The sequence below is a fragment of the Xenopus laevis genome, chromosome 2S (assembly GCF_017654675.1).
Source record: "Xenopus laevis strain J_2021 chromosome 2S, Xenopus_laevis_v10.1, whole genome shotgun sequence".
Lineage (NCBI taxonomy): Eukaryota > Metazoa > Chordata > Amphibia > Anura > Pipidae > Xenopus > Xenopus laevis.
The window spans coordinates 69613205-69640734 of NC_054374.1; the positions used below are offsets into that span (position 1 = coordinate 69613205).

Sequence of the window (27530 nt, forward strand, 5' to 3'; positions counted from 1 at the left end):
CGTTCTGAGTTGCATTTACTCCATTTGCATTTGAGTGTGTTTGTTTAGCTGCAGCATGGTGCATTTAGGGTAGGACTACCCAGACGTTTTCGGTGCAATCCAACGCTTTACGACAAAACGCCGGCGCCAATTTTGCATGTGACGGAAATAAGGTAAGTGAATGCATTGTTGGATGAAGTCGCAGCGTTGATCCGATGCGACATGACTGTCGGATGCAGACGCTGCATGCAGCGTTTGCATCCGACAGTCGTGTCGCGTCGGATCAACGCTTTGATTTCATCCAACATTTCTATCTCTCACCTTATTTCAGTCGCATGCGATTTGCGCCGGCGTTTTGTTGCCGAAAATGTCTGTGTAGTCCTACCCTTACTTGTGCTTGACGCATGTTCAGCTAGCAATAGAATAGAGGGTCCTTTGGAATGGAAAAATCTGTGTAAAAAAAAAAAGTGTTTTAACGCATTATACCGTATGTTTTTTTTTTCCGCACTCAGTGTGCATTATCAAAATGCAAAAACACACACCCTTGTGTAAGAGCCCTTGGATTGAGTCCTACACTGCATACTGGGTACTATAGTGTGCATTTAATCCAATTACATCCCTACCAAAAATGTGTGGTAGAACTGTGTTCACTTTGTACTTAGAAGCTATAGGAGCATTTTCATTCATTGCGCTCCCAGCAACACAGTGCATTCTGTTCAACTGATTTCTGGAACCATGCTCATTTACCCTTTGCTCAGAAACTCTAGTGAAACAAGCAAGGAAGCTTTTAAGTCCTAACTAATTAATTCAAACACACCTGCTCCTGAATCCAAAATCGCAAGTGCTCAGTCTAAAGCTGGCCATAGATGTTGAGATTTTTAAAAGATCAGATCCTGATCGTGAGACCACGATCTTCTCAGAACGATCGTACGATCGTACGAATCTACCATCAACTAAAAAGACCAATTTACCAGGAAAACAAAGGGGAGCTGCCTGCTTGGCCTTGCAAACATAGAGAGATTGCACTGGGACCGACAAAGATTTTTTGACCTGGCCGATCAATTTCCCAAAAGATGTCGGCCGAAAAATCGTAAGATGTACGATCGTTCGAATACCACTAACCGCACGATAATTTCGAAGGATTGGTCGGGCTTCCCTAAAATCGGTCGTTTGGCAAGAAGAATCGTCGGGTCTATGGGGACCTTAACCCACACTGTATCTTTGACCAGCTGCTATTGTTTACAGTGCTCAGACTAACCTACAATCTGGAGTTGACCAGCTGCTACAAACAATATACAGCTATTAGTAAATACAGAAAAAGAGAAAAAACTTCCAGCACTCAACTTCAGCCATTTTACAAAAATTTTAGGTGTGAGTACCACATTTTGGTCAAAATATATAAACTCGCGTGTGAGTGACCAAAATCCGTACCTGGTAACTTGGGCTGATTTTTTTTTTTTTTTAGTGCATCGCTAGGCCAGACCTAGAGACTTCTATCTAGTTATTTGACTTTAAGTGCAAAGAGTAAAACATTATTTTGCTTTAATGCCATTTACACCTGCTACTTCCTCCATGCTAAGAAGTTGCAGCCAGAATGGCTTATACAGGTATGGGATCGATTATCCGGAAACCCATTATCCATAAAGCTCCAAATTACGGAATAGCTGTCTCCCATAGACTCCATTTTATCCAAATAATAAAAATAATAACTAATTATTTCTCTGTAGTAATAAAACAGTACACAGAATTACCCCGTTTCACGGCGCAGAACGAAGGAATCACAAGAGACGGTACTGTTCATTTTTCTTGCGGCTTTATTGGCACATCTTAGTGAGTTTCTAGCAGTGGGTTGGTGAGGAAAACACCAACCCACTGCTAGAAACTCACTAAGATGTGCCAATAAAGCCGCAAGAAAAATGAACAGTACCGTCTCTTGTGATTCCTTCATTCTGCGCCGTGAAACGGGGTAATTCTGTGTACTGAAGTTACCTCCCCAACGAAGTGAGGAGGATCCCGTGAGAGCTGCGACCGAAGAGAGAGACGGTTCATTGAAAAGGATGAGCTCCGATTTAATATTTAGACCTGTTTCTGATGTTTGTAATAAAATAGTACCTTGTACTTGATCCAAACCTAGATATAATGAATCCTTATTGGGAGCAAAATCAGTCTATTGGGTTCATTTAATGTTTAAATTATTTTGTAATAGAATTTTATTATGAAGATCCAAATTATGGAAAGATTGATCCATTCAAGACCTGGGGCTTTCTGGATAATGGATCTTTCCGTAATTTGGATCTTCATGCCTTAAGTCTACTAGAAACATTAAATAAACCCAATAGGGTGGTTCTGCTTCCAATAAGGATTAATGATATCTTAGTTTGGATCAAGAACAAGGTACTGTTTTAAAGGGAATCATTTTTAAAAATAATTCGGATCTCTCTGGATAACCGGTTTCCGTATAACGGATCCCATAACTGAATATATCAATAATCCCCTTTTTTTAAGGGTCAAAAATGATAAGCAATGTCCCTTGCCATTTCTCCAATCATATGTACTCATTCTACCTAAAAATAGGCTATGTAAATTCATAAAATGTCTGGCTTTGCTTGCTATTTAATAAACATATTTCCTAATCTAACTAATGTTGCTACTAGAATTTATATTACAGCAGCTGTGTCGGGCCAGGCAACTGGAATGTTGTTTTGGTCATACCAGACTTCAGCACCTTGTAGAATGTGAAGCAACTGTAGGACAGTATCAGGTTCATCTTAGTTCACACAGCTGACACCAGACATATGAAAATGATTGGCATCCTCCTAATGAGCACCCTGCATCATACACTGGGAATTTTCCCGGTACAGTGTGTCTCTTACAACAAATGCAATGTACATCCCTGTTTGAGTAATACAGAACTAGTGTCTTTATGGTTACCATGTAAAATTAACCAATGTTTTCTAATGGCTGCTGAAAAAATTTCAAATTCATAACGTAAAAACATATCATGAAAATAACTAGTGAAATGTAAGTTTTGTAATGCACAAAAGCTAGGGTTCCCATATCACCCCTTTAAAGTAAGACACATGCTGTAAGTTGGAAGCATGACTGCTTGGTTTTGTGTGCAATCATGCATACAACTTGCAGCATGTGTATTCTACGTATTCTAAATGTCTTACTTTAAAAGGGGTGATATGTCAACTCAAGCCATGTCTTGTGAATGTATATAGTCATGGAAAACCTTAGTAACATTTAGGGGCACATTTACTTAGCTCGAGTGAAGGATTAGAATAATAAATACTTCGAATTTCAAAGTGTTTTTTTGGCTATTCGACCATCGAATTGGCTACTTCGACCTTCAACTACGACTTCGACTCGAAATAAAAATCGTTTGACCATTCGATAGTCGAAGTACTGTCTTTTTAAAAAAACTTCGACCACCTACTTCGACACCTAAAACCTACCGAACCTCAATGTTAACCTATAGGGAAGGTCCCCATAGGCTTTCTAGCCAATTTGTGATCGAAGGAAAATCGTTCGATCGTTGGATTAAAATCCTTTGAATCGTGCGATTCGAAGGATTTAATTGTTCGATCGAACGAATAGCGCTAAATCCTTCGACTTCGATAGTAGAACGATTTAACTTAGACGGTCGAATATCGAGGGTTAATTAACCCTCGATATTCGACCCTAAGTTTATGTGCCCCTTATTATCCAAATATTGGTGGTATAATGTACCTTATATATTTGGTTATATTGGATGTCAGAGTTTAACAAATGTCCTGCAAATGCTGGCTCAATGCAAGCAAACAGCCATATTCATAATTAGACTTACTGTTAGCTGCCAACCTTGTGCTTTTCATCTAGTTCCATTTTACAGTCTTCCAACCCTAAATATTGTTTGTAAATATAAGGGCTCTGGTTTTATGGATAAGTCAAATCTACGCTTTAGTTTGAGATTCAACTGAATCCCAGCACGTTTGTAAGGGCCTGTCCAACTTCTTAGTATTCATATGAATCTTAATGCCAAGGGTTTTGCTAAAGGAAACTATTTTTGTTCACATGCTGCTTTTTTTTGTCAAATCTGCCCAAGTTTAAACATAAAAACAAGGCATTGGATTGTATTCATTTTTATTCATTGGTTTAATATGCTTTGTCCAAAATAAAAAAGAATGCATTTAGTGTATGCCTAGTAATATATATTATATATGTACGTAATTGCAGGGTAATTCACTTTATCTTTTTTATAGCTTTAGGGGCAGATTTATAAAGGGTTGAATTTCGAAGTGGAAAAAACGTCGAAATTCGACCATCGAATTGCATACTTCAATATTCGAAGTAGAATTCTGTGGATTTTTAACATCCTACGATCGTACTCCGATCGTGCTTCGAATCGAAAGATTCGAACGATTTAATCGTACAGTCGTACGATTATATTTCGACTTCTAAAAACTTAGCCAAATGTTGGCTATATGTTCTAGGAGGTCCCCATAGGCTAACATAGCAATTCGGCAGGTTTAAGGTGGCGAAGTGTTGAAGTTTTTTAAAGAGACAATACTTCCATTATCGAATAGTCGAAGTATTTTCACTTCTAATCGAAGTCAAAGTCGAATTTAGGCCTATTCGATGGTTGAAGTACCCAAAATATAGTTCGAAATTCAACGTTTTTAACTTTGAAAATTCACTTTGACCCTTAGTAAATCTGCCCCCTAATGTAGTAAGCTACATGGTTTAATGGGAGGCCATTAAACCATGCTTTGGCATAACATGGAATGCCCTACTCGGCTAATTAGCCTCATAGTTAGTGTAAATATCACTGGATATGTTGCCTGTGGCACATTTTATTGTAAGATTGGTAATTAAGTAACTATGAACTTGCAGAGTAGTATTTCAGCCAAAACTCCCAATTAGACAGAAAACAGCTTCTCTGTGTTTCATGACCCTAGCAACAATCAAAATGAAGCACATTACTGGTTCTAACATCATTTTTAGCTACAAACAAGGTATGCCTTTCATTGCTCTAGATCAAAATCAAATCATTTCCAGCCACTCTAAAGACTGGCTCCTGGCCAATAACATGACCCAGTTCTCGCTCAGTGCTCTGAGCAGCTGTAGAGAAGCTAAGCTTAGGGGTCGTTGCAAATTATAAAGCAGAACATTAGGTTTTTCTGAAATATAAGCTGATGCTGCAGGGTTAATTATTAAATTCTGATGCTAGTTGCACTGGTTTCTGAGCTGACGTAGTAATTATCTGTATTGAGTACTAATCTGTCTTATTTTGTAACATTTATATTCTATATGTACTGTATATTGTGAGTGGGTCCCTAGGCTCAGTAAGTGACAGCAGCACAGAATATGTGCAGTGAATCAGCAGAAAAGAAGATGGGAGCTACTGGGACATCTTTGGAGACAGATAAAGAACTGTGGTTTCAGAAACGGAACTAGAGGGGGGTGGGCCCTGGCGCTGAACGCGCAGCCGGGCCCCCGCCCCCCTCCGTACACCCGGAACTGGCCGGGAATATGTTGCGCGCGGACTGCCGGGGGGCCCTGAGGGGGTGCGGGCCCATTTGCATCCCCCTGCTCCCCCGGTAGTTCCTCCCCTGTGTGGTTTCCCTGGGCTGGTACAGAAGTCCAAAACATAATGTACAACATTACATTACATTGTCATTTCTTATTTCCAGACTTAACCCTCCTGGAGTATCAGATCTCAGTAGGCTACAAAGATACACACATTCTTGGATTTCACAAATTATGTAACAAATATACGGAATTAGACTAGCAAGGTCGCAGTAGGGAAAACACAACCGTGTATTTTCATACAGTATGTGATTATGCAGGCAAGCAACAAATGCAGGTGTAGCTTAACTTTACTCTTGCCTGCACCACAATGATTAGAATCACATAGGAGATACAGGTGTGGAATCTGTTATCCATAAAGCCTTTTCCAGAAAGCTCCAGATCCCATAGACTTCATTAATCCAAATAATCCAAAATTTTTAGTACTTCATCCAAACTGTTATAATTAATGTTTATTGGAAGCAAAAGCAGCCTATTGGGTTTATTTAATGTTTACACGATTTTCTAGAAATGCATGGTCATATATGTAGTTATAAACATGATATAAACCAATGCCTGGAGCTTACTATTTAAAAGAGATGCATGGTTATATACGTATTTATAAACATGACATGAACCAGTGCCTGGAGCTCACTATTTTAAAGAAATGCATGGTTATATATACATCATATGAACCAATGGCTGGAGCGCTTGATTCACCAATACACCTAGAAGAAATGCATGGTTTTACACATCATATGAACCAACGGCTAGAGCCCATGATTCATTAACACAGCTAGAAGAAAAGCATGGTTATACACATAGGCCTAAGGGCTCTTACTCATGAGCGTTTTTACCTGCGCTCCCCTGCGTTCCGTTTTTCAGCTTCAGCCGCAGGGGAGCGCAGGAATAGACGCATTTCATTATTTCAAATGGGGCTGTACTCACACAGGCGTGTGTAGGAGCAGAACGCAGGAAAAATGCAGCATGTTGCGTCTCAACCTGCGTTCGGCACCTACATGCGCCTGTGTGAGTACAGCCCCATTTGAAATAATGAAATGCGTCTATTCCTGCGCTCCCCTGCGGCTGAACGCCGAAAAACGGAACGCAGGGGAGCGCAGGTAAAAACGCTCATGTGTAAGAGCCCTTAGATATTAAAGCAAAATTCACAGAGATGCACAAAGAGTTCCCAGTGTGCCCTGGGGACCAGGGGTTCTATAAAACAACTTTTCAGAAAATCCAGAGGGGGTTACCTTTCATTGCAATTAGTACAACTGCACCCACAATTTGGTAGGTGATTAACTGCAGGCACCACACACATCATCAGTCATAGGTGTGGCAACCCACACCTCTAGCAGCTGCACCACTCCCAACTTGGATTCTCTTACAGAGATGTGTCCTCCCTCCCAAGAACCTCTGGTTCCCAGGAAACACTGACACTCCCTGTACAGTCCTGCTTTTAACAATTTAATTAATGCAAAATCTCTATTAGCCAGGCTGGAAATATGACATTTGCAAAAGAGAAAGACAGTGCAAAAAAGAAATAAACAAGAAGAAGCAGAGAGCATTACATCATATCAACCAATGCCTGGAGCTTATGATTCAAAGATCCAAGATCTCAGTTTACCATTTGCTGTCACTGCTAGAAGAAATGCATAGTTATATATATATATATATATAGTTATACTCATCAAATGAACCAATGCCTGGAGCTCACGATTCGCCAAGATCACTGCTTACCATTTGCAGACACTGCTAGAAGAACTATAAATGGTTATAGGCATCATATCAACCAATGGCTTGAGTTTATGATTCGCTGACACCATTAGAAGAAAAGCATGGTTATACACATAGGCCTGAGATATTAAAACAAAACTCACAGAGCTGCAAAAAGAGTTCCTAGTGTGCCCTGGGAACCAGTGGTCCTAAAAAAAAAAGACAAAACCTTTTAGAAAATACAAAGGGGGTTACGTTCACTGGAATTTGCACAGGTGATCAAAGTTAGGGCCGCAACGTCCATGAGAATTGAGCTGCAGGGCCCTTGCAGACCAAATTCCACATATGAAGCAGCCCACATCCAGGGCCGGATTTAGTGGGCAGGTGCCCCGAGGCCGTGCAGTCCTGGTGCCCGGCCGCATGGTCCTAGCGGTCCTCCCCAGCAAGTGGCTGGGTGGCATGCCACCCCCTATTATTTTGCCGCCCTAGGCCTGGGCCTTTGTGGCCGCGCCACAAATCCGGGCCTGCCCACATCTCTAGCATCCACACCACTCGCAACTTGGATTATTTTACAACAAGTGCCAGGACCCCTGGTTCAACTTTGAATTAACTTTTAGTATGTTATAGAATGGCTAATACAATGCAACATTTCAATTAATCTTCATTATTTATAGTTTTTGAATTATTTGCCGTTCCCTTCTGACGCTTTCAGGCTTTTATATGGGGGTTATTGACTCCTTCTTAAAACAAATATACATTTGGTTACAAATGTATTGTTATTGCTGCTTTTTATTATTCATCTTTCTATTCAGGCCCTCTCTGATTCATATTCTAATCCAGTCTCTTATTCACATAAATACAGTGTTCAACCTTGAAATTATTCACATCAGGGCATGGTTTCCAGGGTAATTATGGACCCTAGCAACCGTATTGCTGAAATTGCATGTATTGTTTTTTTTTAAAAAAAGTTATTGTGAAATCCAGTCCATAATTTAATTCCAAAATTGATTATTATTATGAACATTTTATGGAGGTATTAGTAAATTAATTCATTGCACTTAATATTTGCTAGTAAAGTCAATGATATGTTAAGTGAATCGCCTCAATTGTCATACATATCTAAAGGAGAAAATTGTATCCGTCCGTTTCCACTTTTTGTTACAAAGTATTAGTTACATGCAGGGGCGTAACTATAGAGGAAGCAGACCCTGCATCTGCACTGGGCCCAGGATATATAGAGGCCCCATGAGGCCCTAATTTATATACACAGCTTCAATAACTATTAGTAAAACAAGTAGTGATGAGCACAAATTTGCGCGATTTGCGAAACCGCCACAAAAATTCACCAGCGAAATGTGCGTCGGCGTCCAAAAAACAGACGTCGGCATCAAAAACGGATGCCATCGTCAAAAACGAGACCCTGGCGCAGTTTTGTGAATTTTTCACCATTTTGCGAGAAATTTTTGTATTTTTCGGCGCCCCAAATTCGCCCATCACTAAAAACAAGTCATCCACTAAACATTTTGGGGGCCTGAAAAAAAAATTGCTGTGGGGCCCTATAATATCTAGTTAAGCCACTGGTTGCATGCAGTATAAACGGGCAACAATGTAGCCTAGAGCCTTGCTTTTGAATCGGCTCCTGCTCTAATAAATATAACTTAGTCCGGTTTGTTAACCTTTTGTTGTCCATTAACATATCATTGACTTTGCTTGCAAATACTATGTGCAATGAATGAATTACCAATACCTCCATAAGATGTCCTTAATATTAATCAATTCTGGAATTCTGGGATTTCACACTTTTTTTATCATATTTTAAAAGAAAGAGGAAATCCAGGCATAATATTTGTTCAGGATGTGATCAGCCATTGCCTGAAGATATTTCCCAGTCCATTTGTGAATCGTGTACTCAAAGTGGGGATCCAGTAAATAATTCTGATCAGTTTATTAGTTGGTTCAAGAAAATGTTGTCTACATACTATGATGAAGTTATTTCTACTCTTAATACAAATATGCCATCTGCTGACCATTCTAGAGATTTGTCTTCTAGCTCAGAATCTCTTGATACGGTTGTAGACAGTGATTCTTCCTCATCATCGCAAATTAGATCTAAGGACGAATATTATTTCTAGGGGAAAAAAACATCTAAATTGATAAAGGAAGTGTATAGAGTTTTGGGAAATAAAGAGACACCATCTTCTTTTAGTAAACAGGAACTTTTGTTCTTCTCTGAGAAAAAGTCTTAAAATTTCCCCATACATCAGTCTATAAAACGTCTCATAGAAAAAGAATGGCAATGTCCGGGAAAGAAACCTGATGTTTCTAAGAGATTTAAATTGATGCCATAGATGCTAAGGAGGCACCCTGGGAGGAGCCACCTAAGCTGGATGTTTCGGTTGCAAGACTATTAAAAAGAACAATGATTCCAGTGGAAGAATCGGCTATAAAAGACCCAATAGATAGGAGAGCTGAATGGGCCTTGCGCAGAGCTTATATGGCAGTGGTTAATGTGTGTAAACCTTCACTAGCAGCCGTCTCAGTGTCCAGGTCTTTAAAATACTGGAAAAATTCCTTAGAGAAAGAGTTTGATGCTGGTACCTCTAGAGACGACATACTGGATATGTTGTCACCAGCTACGCTGGTGATCGATTTCATGTGTGTCAATTGATACATTAAAATCAGGTACCATCAACTGATAATATATCTAAAATACCTGAACCAGTTCTTAAGGAAAGAAAGATTCAGAATGGAAACTGTAAGATCATTATCATAAACATTATGCAAGAAGGATTTGTGATGATTATGTAAGATCTAAAAGACACATATCTTCACATTCCTATACATCAGAGGAGCAGGAGGTTTCTTCGGATTGCAGTCTTTCTGAATTCCTCTCTGATGCATCTTCAGTTCAGAGCTCTTCCTTATGGAATTTTAGGGGCGGCATGCCGCCCAGCCGATTGCGTAGGGGCACTGGGGATGTGCGGCTCCCCAGTTGAAATGTACCTTAACACTGTGCCAAGTATTGCAAAGTTGACCACCACCTGAGTCAGTCCAAAAAGGAAAAAAACACTTTTTAAAGAGAGAAACTTTGTATGATATAAATAGATTTTTCTGATTATTACCTCATCTCCAACCAAACAAAAAAACTTAAATCCCAACAACAAGGCTTATTATCTGCACAAGCCCAACATCCTCAACTTGTATATATACATATTTTCACATTGCTGTACCTGTACTGATTTTTTTGAAGAGCACTGGTATCACATATTTTTTTCTTCTGGAATAGCCCCCCTATTATGACAGCTCTTGTTTTTTTGGTGAGGAAGTACTTTTTAAGAACAATTTTTGCATATTAATAAAGGACAATTTATTGATTTGTTAGGCCATAAAGGAGATGATTAAAATTCTGTATGGTAATATATAATTTACTTTCAGTATTTAGTACTGATTTGATTGAAATTTAATCTCTTAACATTTCTCATATTGTAAATGGGATCATATAGAGATCCACATTAAAGGGGTGTTTCACCTTTAAGTTAACCTTTAGTTATGTTATATAATGGCCAGTTCTAAGCACCTTTCATATTGGTCCTTACTATTTATTTTTTATATTTTTTTTTTTACATATTTGCCTTTTTCTTCTGAACCCTTTCCAGCTTTCAAATGTGGGTCACTGACTCCATCTAAAAAAGAACAAATGCTCTGTAAAGCTACAAATGTATTGTTAGCTGCTAAATAACTCAAAATCCACAAATAATGAAAAAAAGAAAACCAATTGCAAATTGTCTCAGGATCTCACTTTCTACATCACACCAAGGGGCCGATTCACTAAATTCGAGTGAAGGATTCGAAGTAAAAAAACTTCGAATTTCGAAGTATTTTTTGGGCTACTTCGACCATCGAATGGGCTACTTCGACCTTCGACTACGACTTCGAATCGAAGAATTCGAAGTAAAAATCGTTCGACTATTCGATAGTCGAAGTACTGTCTCTTTAAAAAAAACTTCGACCCCCTAGTTCGGCAACTAAAAGCTACCGAAGTCAATGTTAGCCTATGGGGAAGGTCCCCATAGGCTTTCCTAAGTTTTTTTGATCGAAGGATTTTCCTTCGATTGTTGGATTCAAATCCTTCCAATCGTTCGATTCGAAGGATTTAATCGTTCGATCGAAGGAATAATCCTTCGATCGTACGATCGCAGTATTTGCGCTAAATCCTTTGACTTCGATATTCGAAGTCGAGGGATTTCAATTCCTAGTCGAATACCAAGGGTTAATTAACCCTCGATATTCGACCCTTAATGAATCAGCCCCTAAAAGTTAATTTAAAGGTGAACAGCTCCTTTATATAAATGCTACTAAATAGGAAAATGGCAGGTCCCAAGCATTCCACTTAATGCATCCTATTAATAAACTAGGATTTTGTATAACCAAAGACTCTGTAACCCTAGCGTTAGCTAAATACAAGAATTACATAAAGATTACATAGACAGAATTGCTAACACTCAGCCAAACAGAAGAGCGGAGCTGAAAGCATAGTATTGGAAATATTACTTCTATAAAACTTCTTATAACTATTATAGAATACAATGTTTTCTGCAAATACAGGACTAGTAACCTGAAAAAGCTTAAATCACTATTTATTATTTTGGGGGGGGGGGGTAATAACAGTAATAGTAGAATGCATGGTTGCTATGGTTAACAGAATTTTCAATACTTGGCGCAGTGTTATGGTACATTTTGACAGTGAAATTGCACCAAACTAAGTGGACTGACTCAGGTGGGGGTCAACTTGATGGCACTAGTAGTGAAATGCATGGAAAATGTGTTGCTATAGGTAACAGAATTTGACACATGAGGAGGCGAAATTAGTGGGACTTGAATATTTGGTGCAGTGTTACAGTAAATTTCAACAGTGAAATTGCACCAACTAAGTGGACTGAGTCAGGTGGTGGTCAACTTTATGGCACTAGTGGTGGAATGCACGGGAAATATGTTGCTGTTGCTGTGGGTATCCGAAATTGCCACATGAAAATTAAATATGTGCAATTTAGAATATTTGGCGCAGTGCTACAATAAATTTCGACAGTGAAATTGCACCAATCTAAGTGGAATGACTTATATCTGCAGTGCCGATTCTAATGAAGACGCCGCCTGAGGCGGCTCCTTAAATGCCGCCCCTCCCCTCGCAGGAACACTAGAGCGGAGAGCACAACTGCGCTCTCTGACACTAGTAAAGCCGAATTTCCAGTTTCAAAACCAGAAATTTGGCTCTTTAAAGTGACAGGAGCGGCTTTTTGCCGCCCCTGGAAATTTATCTGGCGCTGCTGCCTGAGGCGAGCGCCTCAGCTCGCCTCATTGGGGGAGCGCACCTGATGGCATTAGGGGTGTTTTGCATGGGAAAAGGATAGTCTGATAGTTTGACTGCGTTTATTAAAATAATTGGTCAGATAGCTTGACTGCTTTTCTGAAAGTCATAGCTTTATTCCAGGCAGAAAATCTATAGACATATAAGTGTATATAACTCATAACTAGGGTTGCCACTAGGGTTGCCACCTGGCCGTATTTTACCGGCCTTGCCAGTAAAAATGATGCCAATGTTATTAATAGGGAAAAAAGATAAATATATAGGAAGGGCAGTATTTTTTTCCAGAAAAGGTGGCAACCCTACTCATAGCTTATCTCATAGTTTTATTGATAGCGTCACTGGGACTGAGCCAAAGGGTGACAAATTAAAGATTCTATAAGAGCCTTCTATATTGGCATCAGCCTGGCTGCTAAAAATACTGCTTGATGCAATGGGACAAAAGGCAAAAATATAGGAAGGCCAGTAGTTTAGTTATTTCATAAAAGGTGGCAACCACCATATCTCTCCCTCACACCTCTCAGTTAAACATTTGATTCAACTATGTTTTATTTGTCTCCTTAATTGGCCTGACATTGTCTTCTATTAATTGGCAAATGAATTCGCAAACAAAGAAAGCATTTATAACAGCCTTTTTACTCTTATAAGCTTGAAACTGTTATAATGATGATTTATGACAGCAAATACGTAGACGTTTTTCTTTAAAAAAAAAAAAAAAAAAAAGTAACCAGAATCAAAGATGGCCACGACTGTAAGTTTTATATCGCGCCGCCAGTAGTAAACATGGACAACTGTGACGATTTTTACCGCGATAACATGGGTAACATCCAAGATTCCCCTCAGCACCGAACTGCAGCAGTGGGTTTCATTGGCTGAGAAAGAGAAGCGCCTTTTGACTATACGATTTAATTGGCTGGTCTGGGTTAGCGCGCCAAGAGGACTTGTAAGCGACAGCGAAGATAAAGAAGTAGCAACTGAGCTGCAGGAACATGTGGAACAACCAGGGTGAGTGTAATAGACCAGCTTCGGACTGTGCAGCGTGTACACTGCGCTGTGTATTTGTGTAACTGCAAGATGAAGGATTGTACTACTAGTAGTAGTAGTTCAAAAAAAGTGTCGCAAAAGTGACAAAAAACACTAGGTGCAGAATACTACAGGTCAAAACTTCTGTCAAAGCGGACTCCCAGCATGCCAAGATGGTTGGGCGTTGTTTTCAGATTTGGCCAAATCTATCTGCCCATACATGCCTGGATTTTATCTGTCAGATTTGCTTAATCAATCCCTACTGCTTTGCTTTGTGCTTCTGTTCCGTGGAGGTCATATGTATGTATATTTATATAGTACTACTTATGTATACAGCACTGTACAGCAGAACAAATACATTCATAGAACAAAGGGGTCATTACAATAAAAAATACAAATGACAATAGTAAATGCACATAAATACAAAGTATAGTTAATAGAGGAAGCAGCTCCCTGCACCGTAGAGCTTACGATCTAAATGGGAGGGTAACTTACAGACCAAACAGGAGGATATTAAGTGCTGCAGGTTACAGCTTTATCAATGTCAGATGTTATGAGTAGTGATGGGCCAATTTGCGAAACGCATTGAAGTCAATGGGTGTCAAAACAATTTTGACGCGAGCGTCAATTTTTATACGTGCAACTATTTGGTCCAAATGCATTAAATCAATTGGCATCCAAAATAATTTTGACGCACCACAATTTTCATTAGGGATGTACCGAATTCAGGATTCGGCCTTTTTCAGCTGGATTAGGATTCGGCCGAATCCTTCTGCCCGGCCGAACCGAATCCTAATTTGTATATGGAAATTAGAGGCGGGGAGGGAAATCACGTGACTTTTTGTCAAAAACAAGGAAGTAAAACATGTTTTCCGCTTCCCACCCCTAATTAGCATATGCAAATTCGGATTCAATTCGGGTTCGGCCGAATCCAAAATAGTGGATTCGGTGCATCCCTAATTTCCATGCTTACGACAATTTGACGCTCTGCAATTTTTGTCATGTCAAATTTTCAACTCCGTTTTGCTAACTTATTCACGAGCAGCAAAATGTGGAAATTCACCGCAAATACATGCCTAGCGAATTTATTTGCCCATCACATTTGCGTTTATTTATGAAGTGACCAAGGGAAGGATTCTCTAGAAGAATTCAGGGATGGTATTTCAAATGTAAGGAGCAGCAAGAAGTTTTAAGGTGGGAAACTGCAGTAGTAGAGGTGTTGTAGACCTGTCCTTTCTTTCAATTGGATTGAGATTTATTCATCCTGATGGTAAACATTAAAGGAGAACTAACCCCCCCCCCCCATGAGATAAGCCCCGTCCAGAGTCCTCCCCGTCCTGGAATGTCAATCCGGCGTATCCATGCAGTAGCACAGCGGAGCTCAAGGGCGCCATATGCAATCTTTGGTTCTGTTCGAAAAGGCGCCCGCCGTTATTTGGTGCATGCGCAGTTGGAGTTCATCCAGTATTTGCACCAGATGTGCCGGGAAGCTATGTAAATTGTCAAAGGGAAGGAAGACTACTGTATTTGAAGAACATTTTAGATGAATAAGATGGCGCCCTTGAGCTCTGATGCGCTACTCTGCATGGATATGTGACGCTGACATTCAGGGACTTTTCCACTAATCCACTATGTCGGGAGATATTAAAATAGATTAATTTTACATTTTTTAGCTTTAGGATTTTATCAGTCCGCATACCATAGCCATTAAGCATGATTGTTTAAATTGCCAGCACTTAATTCTAAGCTTGTGCAAATAGGCAAACTACAGTGGTGTGAAAAACTATTTGCCCCCTTCCTGATTTCTTATTCTTTTGCATGTTTGTCACACTTAAATGTTTCTGCTCATCATAAACCGTTAACTATTAGTCAAAGATAACATAATTGAACACAAAATGCAGTTTTTAAATGAAGGTTTACGTTATTAAGGGAGGAAAAAAAACTCCAAATCTACATGGGCCTGTGTGAAAAAGTGATTGCCCCCCTTGTTAAAAAATAACTTAAAGGGATACTGTCATGGGTAAAAAAAATTTTTTCAAAATGAATCAGTTAATAGTGCTGTTCCAGCAGAATTCTGTGCTGAAATCCATTTCTCAAAAGAGCAAACAGATTTTTTTATATTTAATTTTAAAATCTGACATGGGGCTAGACATTTTGTCAATTTCCCAGCTTCCCCAAGTCATGTGACGTGTGCCTGCACTTCAGGAGAGAAATGCTTTCTGGCAGGCTGCTGTTTTTCCTTCTCAATGTAACTGAATGTGTCTCAGTGGGACATGGGTTTTTACTATTGAGTGTTGTTCTTAGATCTACCAGGCAGTTGTTATCTTGTGTTAGGGAGCTGCTATCTGGTTACCTTCCCATTGTTCTTTTGTTTGGCTGCTGGGGGGAGGGGAGGTGGGTGACATCACTCCAACTTGCAGTACAGCAGTAAAGAGTGACTGAAGTTTATCAGAGCACAAGTCACATGACTTGGGGCAGCTGGGAAATTGACAAAATGTCTAGCCCCATGTCAGATTTCAAAATTGAATATAAAAAAATCTGTTTGCTCTTTTAAGAAATGGATTTCAGTGCAGAATTCTGCTGGAGCAGCACTATTAACTGATTGATTTTGAAAAAAAAATTTTTTTTCCCATGACAGTATCCCTTTAACTGTGGTTTATCACACCCGAGTTAAATTTCAAAGGTTATAAAGCCATTTCTAAAGCTTTGGGACTCCAGCGAACCACAGTGAGAGCCATTATCCACAAATGGCAAAAACATGGAACAGTGGTGAACCTTCCCAGGAGTGGCCGGCCGACCAAAATTACCCCAAGAGCACAGAGACAACTCATCCGAGAGGCCACAAAAGACCCCAGGACAACATCTAAAGAACTGCAGGCCTCACTTGCCTCAATTAAGGTCAGTGTTCACGACTCCACCATAAGAAAGAGACTGGGCAAAAACGGCCTGCATGGCAGATTTCCAAGGCGCAAACCACTTTTAAGCAAAAAGAACATTAAGGCTCATCTCAATTTTGCTAAAAAACATCTCAATGATTGCCAAGACTTTTGGGAAAATACCTTGTGGACCGACGAGACAAAAGTTGAACTTTTTGGAAGGTGCGCGTCCCGTTACATCTGGCGTAAAAGTAACACAGCATTTCAGAAAAAGAACATCATACCAACAGTAAAATATGGTGGTGGTAGTGTGATGGTCTGGGGTTGTTTTGCTGCTTCAGGACCTGAAAGACTTGCTGTGATAGATGGAACCATGAATTCTACTGTCTACCAAAAAATCCTGAAGGAGAATGTCCGGCCATCTGTTCGTCAACTCAAGCTGAAGCTGGTGCTGCAGCAGGACAATGACCCAAAACACACCAGCAAATCCACCTCTGAATGGCTGAAGAAAAACAAAATGAAGACTTTGGAGTGGCCTAGTCAAAGTCCTGACCTGAATCCTATTGAGATGTTGTGGCATGACCTTTAAAAAGGCGGTTCATGCTAGAAAACCCTCAAATAAAGCTGAATTACAACAATTCTGCAAAGATGAGTGGGCCAAAATTCCTCCAGAGCGCTGTAAAAGACTCGTTGCAAGTTATCGCAAACGCTTGATTGCAGTTATTGCTGCTAAGGGTGGCCCAACCAGTTATTAGGTTCAGGGGGCAATTACTTTTTCACACAGGTTTGGATTTCTTTTCTCCCTAAATAATAAAAACCCTCATTTAAAAACTGCATTTTGTGTTTACTTGTGTTATCTTTGACTAATAGTTAAATGTGTTTGATGATCAGAAACATTTTGTGTGACAAACATGCAAAAGAATAAGAAATCAGGAAGGGGCAAATAGTTTTTCACACCACTGTATATTCTAATTTATTTTGTAGCACTGGCATATTCCACACTTCTTTATATAGATTATACATTATTCATATCAACCCCTGCCCCAGCGGAACTTACAGTGCTCTTAAGACATTTTTCTACATTTTATCAGGAACCAATTGACTGGTCTTTGTTTTTGTTTTGGATCATAAACTTTTGTTACTTTTTATTAACTGTATATGGTTTTTAAAATGTTTCACTCTTTCATTGCAGGTGGATTTGATGGTGGCTCAGGAATGGGAGGCGGAGGTTATATGCAGTCTCCAGGAGGCTTTGGGTCTCCTGCACCCACTCAAGGAGAGAAAAAATCGGTATGTTAGCTATATTAAAATATCCTATATTTTTGTTCTTTCTGATATGATTTACACATAAAATAACTATTGATAAAATTACAGGAATTGATCCAGAAGTCTTCAAAATATTTTATTGCTTTTTCCTATAGTGTTCTGTTAAACAATTCTTCATTATTATTATTTTTTTCTATTAAAGGGGTGGTTCACCTTTAAGGTAACTTTTAGTATGTTATTGAATGGCCAATTCTAAGCAACTTTTCAATTGGTCTTCATTTTTTCATAGTTTTTGAATAATTTGCCTTTTTCTTCTGAAAATTTGCCTTTTTCTTCTTCTTTACAACTTTCAAATGGGGGGTCACTGACCCCATCTAAAAAAACTAATACGCTGTACAGCTACAGATGGTTATCGTGACTTTTTATTTCTCATCTTTGAATTCATGCCCATTCCTATTCTTATTCCAGTCTTGTGAACAACAGGGAGATTCTTCCTTCACTCTGCCGATGCTAGAATAGATTTTCCGGTGCCTCAATCCTCCATAAAGGGTTACCGCATTCCCATATTAGTCCATAAAATAATAGTTAGAGGAGAGCACTCATAGAAGCAGATACTGCTAAAACATTTTATTATTGACTACAAACCACACGACATGTTTCGGGCATGGCCCTTTCTCAAGTGTACACTTGAGAAAGGGCCATGCCTGAAACATGTCGTGTGAATTGTAGTCAATAATAAAATGTTTTAGCAGTATCTGCTTCTATGAGTGCTCTCCTCTAACTACTATTTCATATTCCAGTCTCTTTTTCAAATCTGTCCATAGTTGCTAGGAGAATGTGGGCCCTAGCAACCATATTGCTGAATTTGCAAACTGGAGAGCTGCTGAATAAAAAGCTAAATAACTCAAAAACCACAAATAATAAAAATTGAAAACCCATATCAAATTGTCTCAGAATATCATTCTCTATATCATACTAAAGGTTAACTCAAAGGTGAAGAACCCCTTTAAGATTAGAGGATCTGGTTCCCTCCACTGCCTTTTATAGTTTTGCATTAAAACAGTATGTATTTATTTGCTCACTACAGTAGGCTCCAGTATGGATCACTCCACAAATGTTCCAGCATCGATTCTATTCTTTTTTCCCAGTTGTGAGCAAACAAAACTTACCCAGAATAAGCAGACAAACACTGATGGCCCCACCCCAAGTCAGTTCTATGACTTTGCTTTTATTCATAATTGTTCCATCCAGACCCAACTGTGTTACAGCTCTCCACACCACCCTTGCTGTTTTTTTGGAAGCAATACATAATGCCCCTTGTAGAAGAGCTAGAACTATTCCCTGTCTTAGCATATCCATATAAAATATGGGTAATGGCTGCCAAACTATTTGTCAGATCTCCCCTTTAGCAGTCACCCCATTCACCTACACGGACGTTTTCGTGCAATCCGATGCGCTGCGACAAAACGCCAGCAACAAATCGCATTCAACGAAAATAAGGTAAGAGATAGAAATGTCTGATGAAGTCGCAGCATTGATCCGACACGACTGTCCGATGCATCGTCTGCATCCGACAGTCGTGTCGTGTCGGATCAACACTGCAACTTCATCCGACAATGCATTCATTTACCTTATTTCCGTAGCATGAGATTTGTTGCAGCGAGTTGGATCGCTGCTGAAAACGTCCGTGTAGTACTACACTGAGTGCCATATGGAAATGGTTAGTATCAAGGTTTCCTTTATCTGTGGGATCAATAATAATTTTGGTAGGTAGTGTTTATGCATCTTTTCCACATAAGCTTATCTGAATGAGCTCATGCAACTAATACAATGCAATAAACTGGTTCTGTTACTTTTTACTAATATTACATATCTTCCAAATATATCCACATCAGTATTTTTTATATTTTAAGAAAGTTTAATATCTTCCTGTTTATTATTAAAGGGATACTGTCATGGGAAAATATATATTTTTTTCAAAATAAATCTGTTAATAGTGCTGCTCCAGCAGTATTCTGCACTGAAATCCATTTCTCAAAAGAGCAAACAGATTTTTTATATTCAATTTTGAAATCTGACATGGGGCTAGACATATTGTCAATTTCCCAGCTGCCCCAAGTCATGTGACTTGTGCTCTGATAAACTTCAATCACTCTTTACTGCTGTACTGCAAGTTAGAGTGATATCACCCCCTCCCTTTTTCCCCCCAGCAGCCAAACAAAAGAACAATGGGAAGGTAACCAGGTAGCAGCTCCCTAACACAAGATAACAGCTGCTTGGTAGATCTAAGAACAGCACTCAATAGTAAAAACCCATGTCCCACTGAGACACATTCAGGTACATTGAGAAGGAAAAACAGCAGCCTGCCAGAAAGCATTTCTCTCCTAAAGTGCAGGCACAAGTCACATGACTGGGGGCAGCTGGGAAATTGACAATATGTCTAGCCCCATGTCAGATTTCAAAATTGAATATAAAAAAATCTGTTTGCTCTTTTGAGAAATGGATTTCAGCGCAGAATTCTGCTGGAGTAGCACTATTAACTGATGCGTTTTGAAAAAAACATGTTTTCTGATGACAGAATCCCTTTAATAATAAACAGGAAGATATTAAACTTTCTTAAAATATAAAAAATACTGATGTGGATATATTTGTAAGATATACATTTTCTTGTAAGAGATACATTTTACTGCACTTTTTTTTTCCAGCGGTCCAGGTCACAGCAAATAGTGCCATGTACAGTGTCACAGCTACTGTCAGCAACACAGAATGATGAGGTGTTTCGAATAGGAGAGACTGAACTTTCACAGGTGTGTGTCACACACTGTCATGTCTATTTTTTTGTATATATATGTCCTTTTTAAAGTATGAGTAAAACTTTTAGAGGTGATGCATATTTCTCACTGAGACCAGAAAGTGCATCACACCTAAACCGTTGTTTCTGAAATTATGTCCATCAGAATTTTGTAATGTACTTAAGGCAATTCTAGACCTTCCAAATTGTATTGGTTATTTTTAATAACATTGAAATTAAAAGAAAAAAGCAGCAACTTTTTTCTCAATGTTTATATTGAAATTTATTTGTGTTTTTACTTGTCTGCTACCTAATTTCAGGCAACTTTCTAAATTACCAGCAAACATCCATTTAGTATGACTTCCAAAGTGTATAGTTTCCAAGTGTAATAATATGACCAAAAGTTTGTAGGTTCTGTCATCCCATTATGAAATGAAATCATTGATCTGCTTCAGTATGCCATTAGCTGGGAACAGGGTGTTCTTTATCATGCTATTTCTGCACCTACCCCATGGTGTTTAAAATGTATATGTGCCCCAATCCTGTCCTTAAATACCTATTTGCTTACTTAAAACTTGGGTGGGTTTTATGTGTGACTCCAAATCTGCTTAAGAATTCTACACTTAAGACTGCACAAATAATTTTACTACTTTTGTGTAAACACAAATCCCTTCACCCTTATCTTACTTACATCAGACTTTTTGTTCCCAGGAATCCATTGAGTAGGCTTGAGCAGGAAAAATAGAAGTGTGTGTATAAATATACTTGAGTATAAGCCGACCCGAGTATAAGCCAAGGTATCTAATTTTACCTAGGAAAACTGGGAAAACTTATTGACTTGAGTATAAGCCTATACTATATACTTGCTATATAAAACTGTTTGGATACCTTCACAGGCGGATACTGCGGGCCGGTTTAAATTTGAACACTCTGCTGCAATTGGCCTGCGGACCACACTTTGGACATGGTAGTTAAGTTAGAGTTCTGCGCAGAGTCTAATCAAGGGAAAAATTGGCTGCACCGGAGGTACTTGTGGATCCACTCATCCACGAAGTGAAACAGAAAGTTATCACAGATCGGTGAGCTCACGATTGAAAAAGGTAATTGCCGGTACCTAAATAAAAGATAACAAAATCTAGTTTAGCGTGTTTCTTTCCAGGGGTTAAGGAAACATCGGATCTAAGCGTGTTTCACAGGCATCGTCAGGGTTTTTTTTTTTATCTCTATATGTTGGCTCGGCAGTCCGGTGTTCAGTACTGGATTTCGCTTATTCAAGCTCAGAGAAAAAAACCCTGACGAAGCCTGTGAAACACGCTGAAGTGGAGATGCTGCTGCCCTGTCCCTGGGCCTGTCGAGGAGAAGCGGCACTTCCAGGAGGAAAGTTCACGAGCTCCTGCAATATTACACTATTAGAGCTTCTTCTCCAGACATTTAAGAAAACCGGTTCTCTCCTGCACCATTACGATACCAACTGCTGTGATAAGCCGACGTTCAATAATCCATTTTGTGTGTAGATCCGATGTTTCCTTAACCCCTGGAAAGAAACACGCTACACTATATTTTGTTATCTTTTATTTAGGTACCGGCAATAAACTTTTTCAATCGTGAGCGCAGCGATCTTTGATAACTTTCTGTTTCACACTTTGGACATGCCTGTTTTATGCTGACACGAGTATAAGACCAGGTAGATTTTTCAGCACTCGAGTATATATACGGTATACAGCGTTTGTAACATGAAATGCTTTTAGGTGACTATATACCCTGGGTGGGATGTTTGTTTAAATACTTTGTTGTTGAGGAACAGAAGCATGCTAACTGCACCAAATTGTAATAATCCATATTTCTCTAAGCAGCTTAAAATAGATTTGCCTATGCTTATTATGATTTCTGTTATCTGATATAAAAAGTATTTTTATTCGTTTTTTCCTTCAATTTTTTTTTTTAAAATCTTTTCAGGTCATTATAGTTGGCATTGTCAGACATGCCGAAAAAGCTCCGACAAATATTCTTTACAAAGTAGATGATATGACTGCAGCACCCATGGATGTCAGACAGTGGGTGGACACAGATGTAAGAGATAACTTACCCGCTAGTCTTTTTTTATTTTTATTTTATTTTATTTTTTTTATTATTATTATAAATCACAAATAATTGCCTATGTCTATGTTTTTTTAGTTTTGCCACAGTATATTGTGCAAAGTCAAACTAAAATCCTTTTCTTTGCAGGAGGCAAGCTGTGAAAATATGGTGGTACCTCCTGGTAGTTATGTAAAAGTTGCTGGTCACCTTCGTTCCTTCCAGGTAATTTATTTTTTGTTAACGGAGGCCTTAATTTTCTACCAAAATATGTTGTTTGAAAAGATCATGTTGCCCAGTAGTAGAGACCAAGAAGACCCTCCCTTGAATAAGCTTAAATATGTAGTTCAGGGACATCCCAATACATTTTATAAGATATGGGGCAACTGGTTGAAGAAATGTTTGCTATTGTTACCCTGATGGTATGTTATGATGTTGTATGGTTAACCTTCTGTAACATTATAATTACAGTAGATTACTGCTGTATCCTCCGTTTCCATAACCCGTTTCCATAACCCTGTTTATATTAAAAAAACAAAAAAGATCTAGGCTGACTAATCCATATTATGTGCTGTTCTAGTAATGGTGTAGCAAGGCAGAACAGGGATTACATTTTTATTTAGCCCAAAAAATGCAAGACTGGAAAATGTGTCACTATTTAAAGGAGTTGTTCCCTTGGAATTTTAGTATGATGTAAAAAGTGATATTTTGAGACCATTTGCAGTTTTTTTTATTTTTTGTTAGTGGACAGTTAACTCAAAGCTGAACCCTCCCTTTAAAACCTATGTATTATTTTTCCAGAACAAGAAAAGTGTTGTAGCATTTAAGATTGCTCCTGTTGATGATATGAACGAGTTTGTTTCTCATATGCTGGAAGTTGTTCACTCTCACATGGTCATGAATTCCCAGGGTGCGGTAAGTTAAAAGTAACTCCTTACCATGTTCTTTAAAAGCTGTTTAATAAGCTGGTCAGAGGGTTGGACAGGAAAGCATGTCTGTAGATTCTCGTAATTTTTTATTTTTGTATCAGTTTGCTGTTATGTGATACAGTCAGTTAATAATTTTTCTGCTGTATAGATTTATTGTGTTGTAACACCTCAAGGCCATTACTTTTCACAGCAACTACATTTTTTAAAAAAGAAAAATTAAGATTTTATTTTAATTTTATTTATAAACAAACATATTCAAAAATAAAAAGAGAAGATAGTAGAAAAAGGAGAGGTCTCATAAGGCAGGGGGGTAGGGTCGAGTGACTCATACATTAATGTGTATAGATATATAAGCACCGCATTATCTTTGATGTTGTTTGGGGCATCTGGCTAGATATGTTTCTATTTTGAAAGAGAATCATTAAGGTTAGTGGCACACTACCTGGCCGCCTAATCGCCTTGTCTTTGCGGCGACCAATCTCCCCAAACGCCTTCCCTCTATCTTGCGTCAGGTTTTATGAAAAGTCTCCTGCGGCATGGAACACGCGGCGATTCACATTCCGAAGTTTCCTCGCGAGGCGACTTCGTAATACGAATCGCCGCGTGTACCATGCCGCAGGCGACTTTTCATTATAGCCGGCGCAAGACAGAGGGAAGGCGTTGGGGGAGATTGGTCGCCACAAAGACGAGGCGATTAGTCGCCAGGCGACTAAATCTCCCCGAATCGCCCAGTGTGCCCCTACCCTAAAGTATACCTGACACCCAGACATAAAAAGTTGTATAATAAAAGTCCTTTTCAAATTAAACATGAAATCCAAATTCTTTTTTTTTTTTTTTTTTTTGTTTAAGCATTCATAACTGTTGTAAACTCGTTTAAAAATCTCAGCTGTCAATCAAATATTGCCTGCCCTTACTCTATGCCTTAGGGTGGCAGGTTCCCTTTAATTAACCTTTTCCAAAAGGGGCTGTCATATATTTCCAATGGAGGCGTATTGATTTTTTTTTGCATAATACAGTAAGTGCAAATAACATTTTCTCATATATGAGCCCATAGTACATAGCCCATCTGTCACAATACCAAGAAGGCAGACTAGGAGGGGGGCCTGTCACTGCAACTAATTTACTGCAAGAGCAATACTCAGAAGAAACACCATTGAAGGAAAATTATACCTTCAAAATGGATTCTTAACCAAACGATAATTTATATTGTATTAAGTGACTTATTAAAGACTTATTAATTGACAAATATATATCCTCAAATATTTCCCTTTTATCTTGGGCCACCATTTTGTGATAGTTTGCGTGCTCCCTCATCTGACAGGACATAATGCAGCTTTAACTGTAACAGGAAGACTGGTGAAAGTAAAAGAAAAACATTGGCTCATGTAACCTAGTGTGAATATGTGTGTGTGTGCATGAATTGTATGAACCAGGTTGCTGCCCGGCAGTTTGGGATTATCCAATGGCACATACTACTAGAAGAGTATATTTTTATGAACATTTTTTATTTATATGAAGCTGTATTATGTGATGTGTTTTACCGAGACCTGTAATGTTCATGGTATAGTTTCCCTTTAGTCATTTTAATTGTATTTTAAATGTCAAGGATGCTGGTCTGACAAATCTTTAATTTCACTGAGAAACGCTTTAAATTCATATTAAAACACTCCTTTTTACAGCCTTCAGGGGGTGGTTCCACAATGGCCCTTAACACACCTGGACGCATGGGTATTGGTGACAGTGGCGGAGCATTCTCAGGAGGAAATGACAATCCTACAAATGGACTGACACCACATCAGAACCAGGTAACTGAAAAGAAGTTTGTGTTCAAAAAGAAGGGCGAGTTGCTGTTGCTTCACAGCCCTATAGGAGCTGTAAATACCAATGCAATCCAAAATATATACATGTTCACCGTATACTAGAAAGAGATTTTTTTAAAAAAGCTGTTGCTCCAACAAGTTGCACTGCAAAAAAATAACACCTAAACTGTGTTTTTTTTCTCTCTTTATTATTGCAGATTCTTAATTTGATCAAAAGCTGCAAAGGAAATGAAGGCATGGCATTTGAAGAACTGAAAAACCGACTTCATGGAATGAATGTTAACTCAATTAGGTATGCAATCCTTACAGAATGAGTAGTGTCAAATTAATCTATTGTTTTGAATTTGCTTCATTTTTATAATCCAATTTGGATGTTTTTAAGTATACATTTAAATAGGGATACATTTAACATTCATTTTTTTCTTAAAAATCCTGGAAAGTCAGTCCAGACGAGCAGATTCGGGGAGATTAGTTTCCCCAACGACAAATCGCCTCTTTGTCTAAAAATCGCTTGCAACAATACACGCACGGCACTTCGTTTTCCGAAGTTTCCTCGTGAGGCGACTTCCGAAAACGATGCGCCGTGTGTGCATTGCCGCAGTCGATTTTCATTATAGCCGGCGCAGGGGAAGGCAGTTCGGGGAGATCGCTGGGGCAACTAATCTCCCCGAATCTGCTCATGTGGACTGACCTTAAAGGACAAGCAAAAGCTAATTAAGATATGAGGATCCAAATCATGGAAAGATTAGTTATCTGGAAAACCCCAGGTCCCAAACTATCTGGATAACAGGTCCTGTACCTGTATATAATGTTATTTATATTTTTGTTTAATTTTTAGGAAAACTGTGGACTTTCTCAGCAATGAGGGACACATTTATTCCACTATTGATGATGAACATTACAAATCAACGGATGGAGATTAACAAGTTTTGTTTTCATTTCTTGTGCTTTAGAACATCTGATTTAATTGTAGAAGTTATTGAAATTCTATGGTAATTGTGTATATATGCTGAAGCAAGCCCTTCATTTTACTGACCTGTAGATTGTTAGAAAACAATGCACTTCAGAGAAGCCTAATGTAAATATAAGTATCTGGAAAGATTAAGATTAATCTGGTTATACGTTGACTGTCTCCAGGAAAGTTTGAAACGATATTCTTTACTTTTGACAAGTGACATTTGAAAATATTATTTATTGGCACTTTCCAGAAATTACATGTCTGGGGAAAAAAGACACAACTAAGTTTAAAACATTTGGTGTTTATTGTAATTAAAGACTTCCACTCCCCCTCTCAAATGGCTGTTTTTGGGATTGTACACTGTAAATATCTTTATTTCTCTTAGGTCATTGGGGGACACAGGAACCACTGGGTTAAGCTTCTCCAACCAGGAGGCAGGACACTGACAAATAAAAATGTTGCTCCTCCCCTTCTACATATCCCCTGTGCTTATTCCTCCTACACTACCTCAGTTTTTTCAGTGTCCTATTATATGGAAAGGTTTGGCATCATACTATAGTACAAAGGATGCTGTACTTGCATTTAAATTATACGTGATAAAGGCAGCCCTTTGGCCTTGGGTTTTTTTTTATTTTTTTTTAAAGATGTTCCAGACAATTTACATGATCAGGTATCCTTATCATGGGTGCCTGTCTTGCCTGTTTATCCCTAATCTTTTATTATTTGTTTTGTTCAGGTAAGTTTATTGATAAACAGTGCAAAGAAAAATTACACAGTTTGCACAGATTACATGTATACTTTGGCATTCCATTACCACTTTACCTATGTCGGGTATTGTTAAGATATACTTTGGCATTACCAAACAGAGTTATACCGGACAATACACTGCCCATGTGAAGCATAGGTTTTTTTTATTACATCACTTATAGTGCCGGATTTTTATTGAGTCATACATATAATTACAAGAAGCACTGGAAATACCACACTGCAAGGTTCTAAGAGGGGTTTTCAGGTGACTGTATATTGGGAATAGGAAACTTCATCAGCCAAGGGGTCCAGATGGAGTAGAGATTGAAAGACAATTGGGGGAGAGATTAGGGTTTGTTTTATGCAGGCAGGCAGGGGTGTAGTATGCCCTCTGTATCAAGTATAATTGTAACATTTTATGCCTGGGATTTACAGAT

At 38.8% G+C, this 27530-nt stretch overlaps 1 protein-coding gene across 3 annotated transcripts; it reads left to right on the forward strand.

Annotated features, from left to right (window-relative positions):
• Nucleotides 1-26679, forward strand: rpa2.S (replication protein A2 S homeolog). Of its 3 annotated transcripts, none has more exons than XM_018247892.2 (9): nt 1-152; nt 17699-17796; nt 20478-20579; nt 22520-22633; nt 22790-22864; nt 23441-23554; nt 25248-25373; nt 25586-25680; nt 26227-26679. In XM_018247892.2, the coding sequence occupies exons 2-9, from the start codon at nt 17722-17724 to the stop codon at nt 26309-26311; spliced, it is 786 nt and encodes a 261-aa protein (XP_018103381.1). In that variant the 5' UTR covers nt 1-152; nt 17699-17721; the 3' UTR covers nt 26312-26679.
• Nucleotides 26680-27530: the final 851 nt, after the last annotated feature.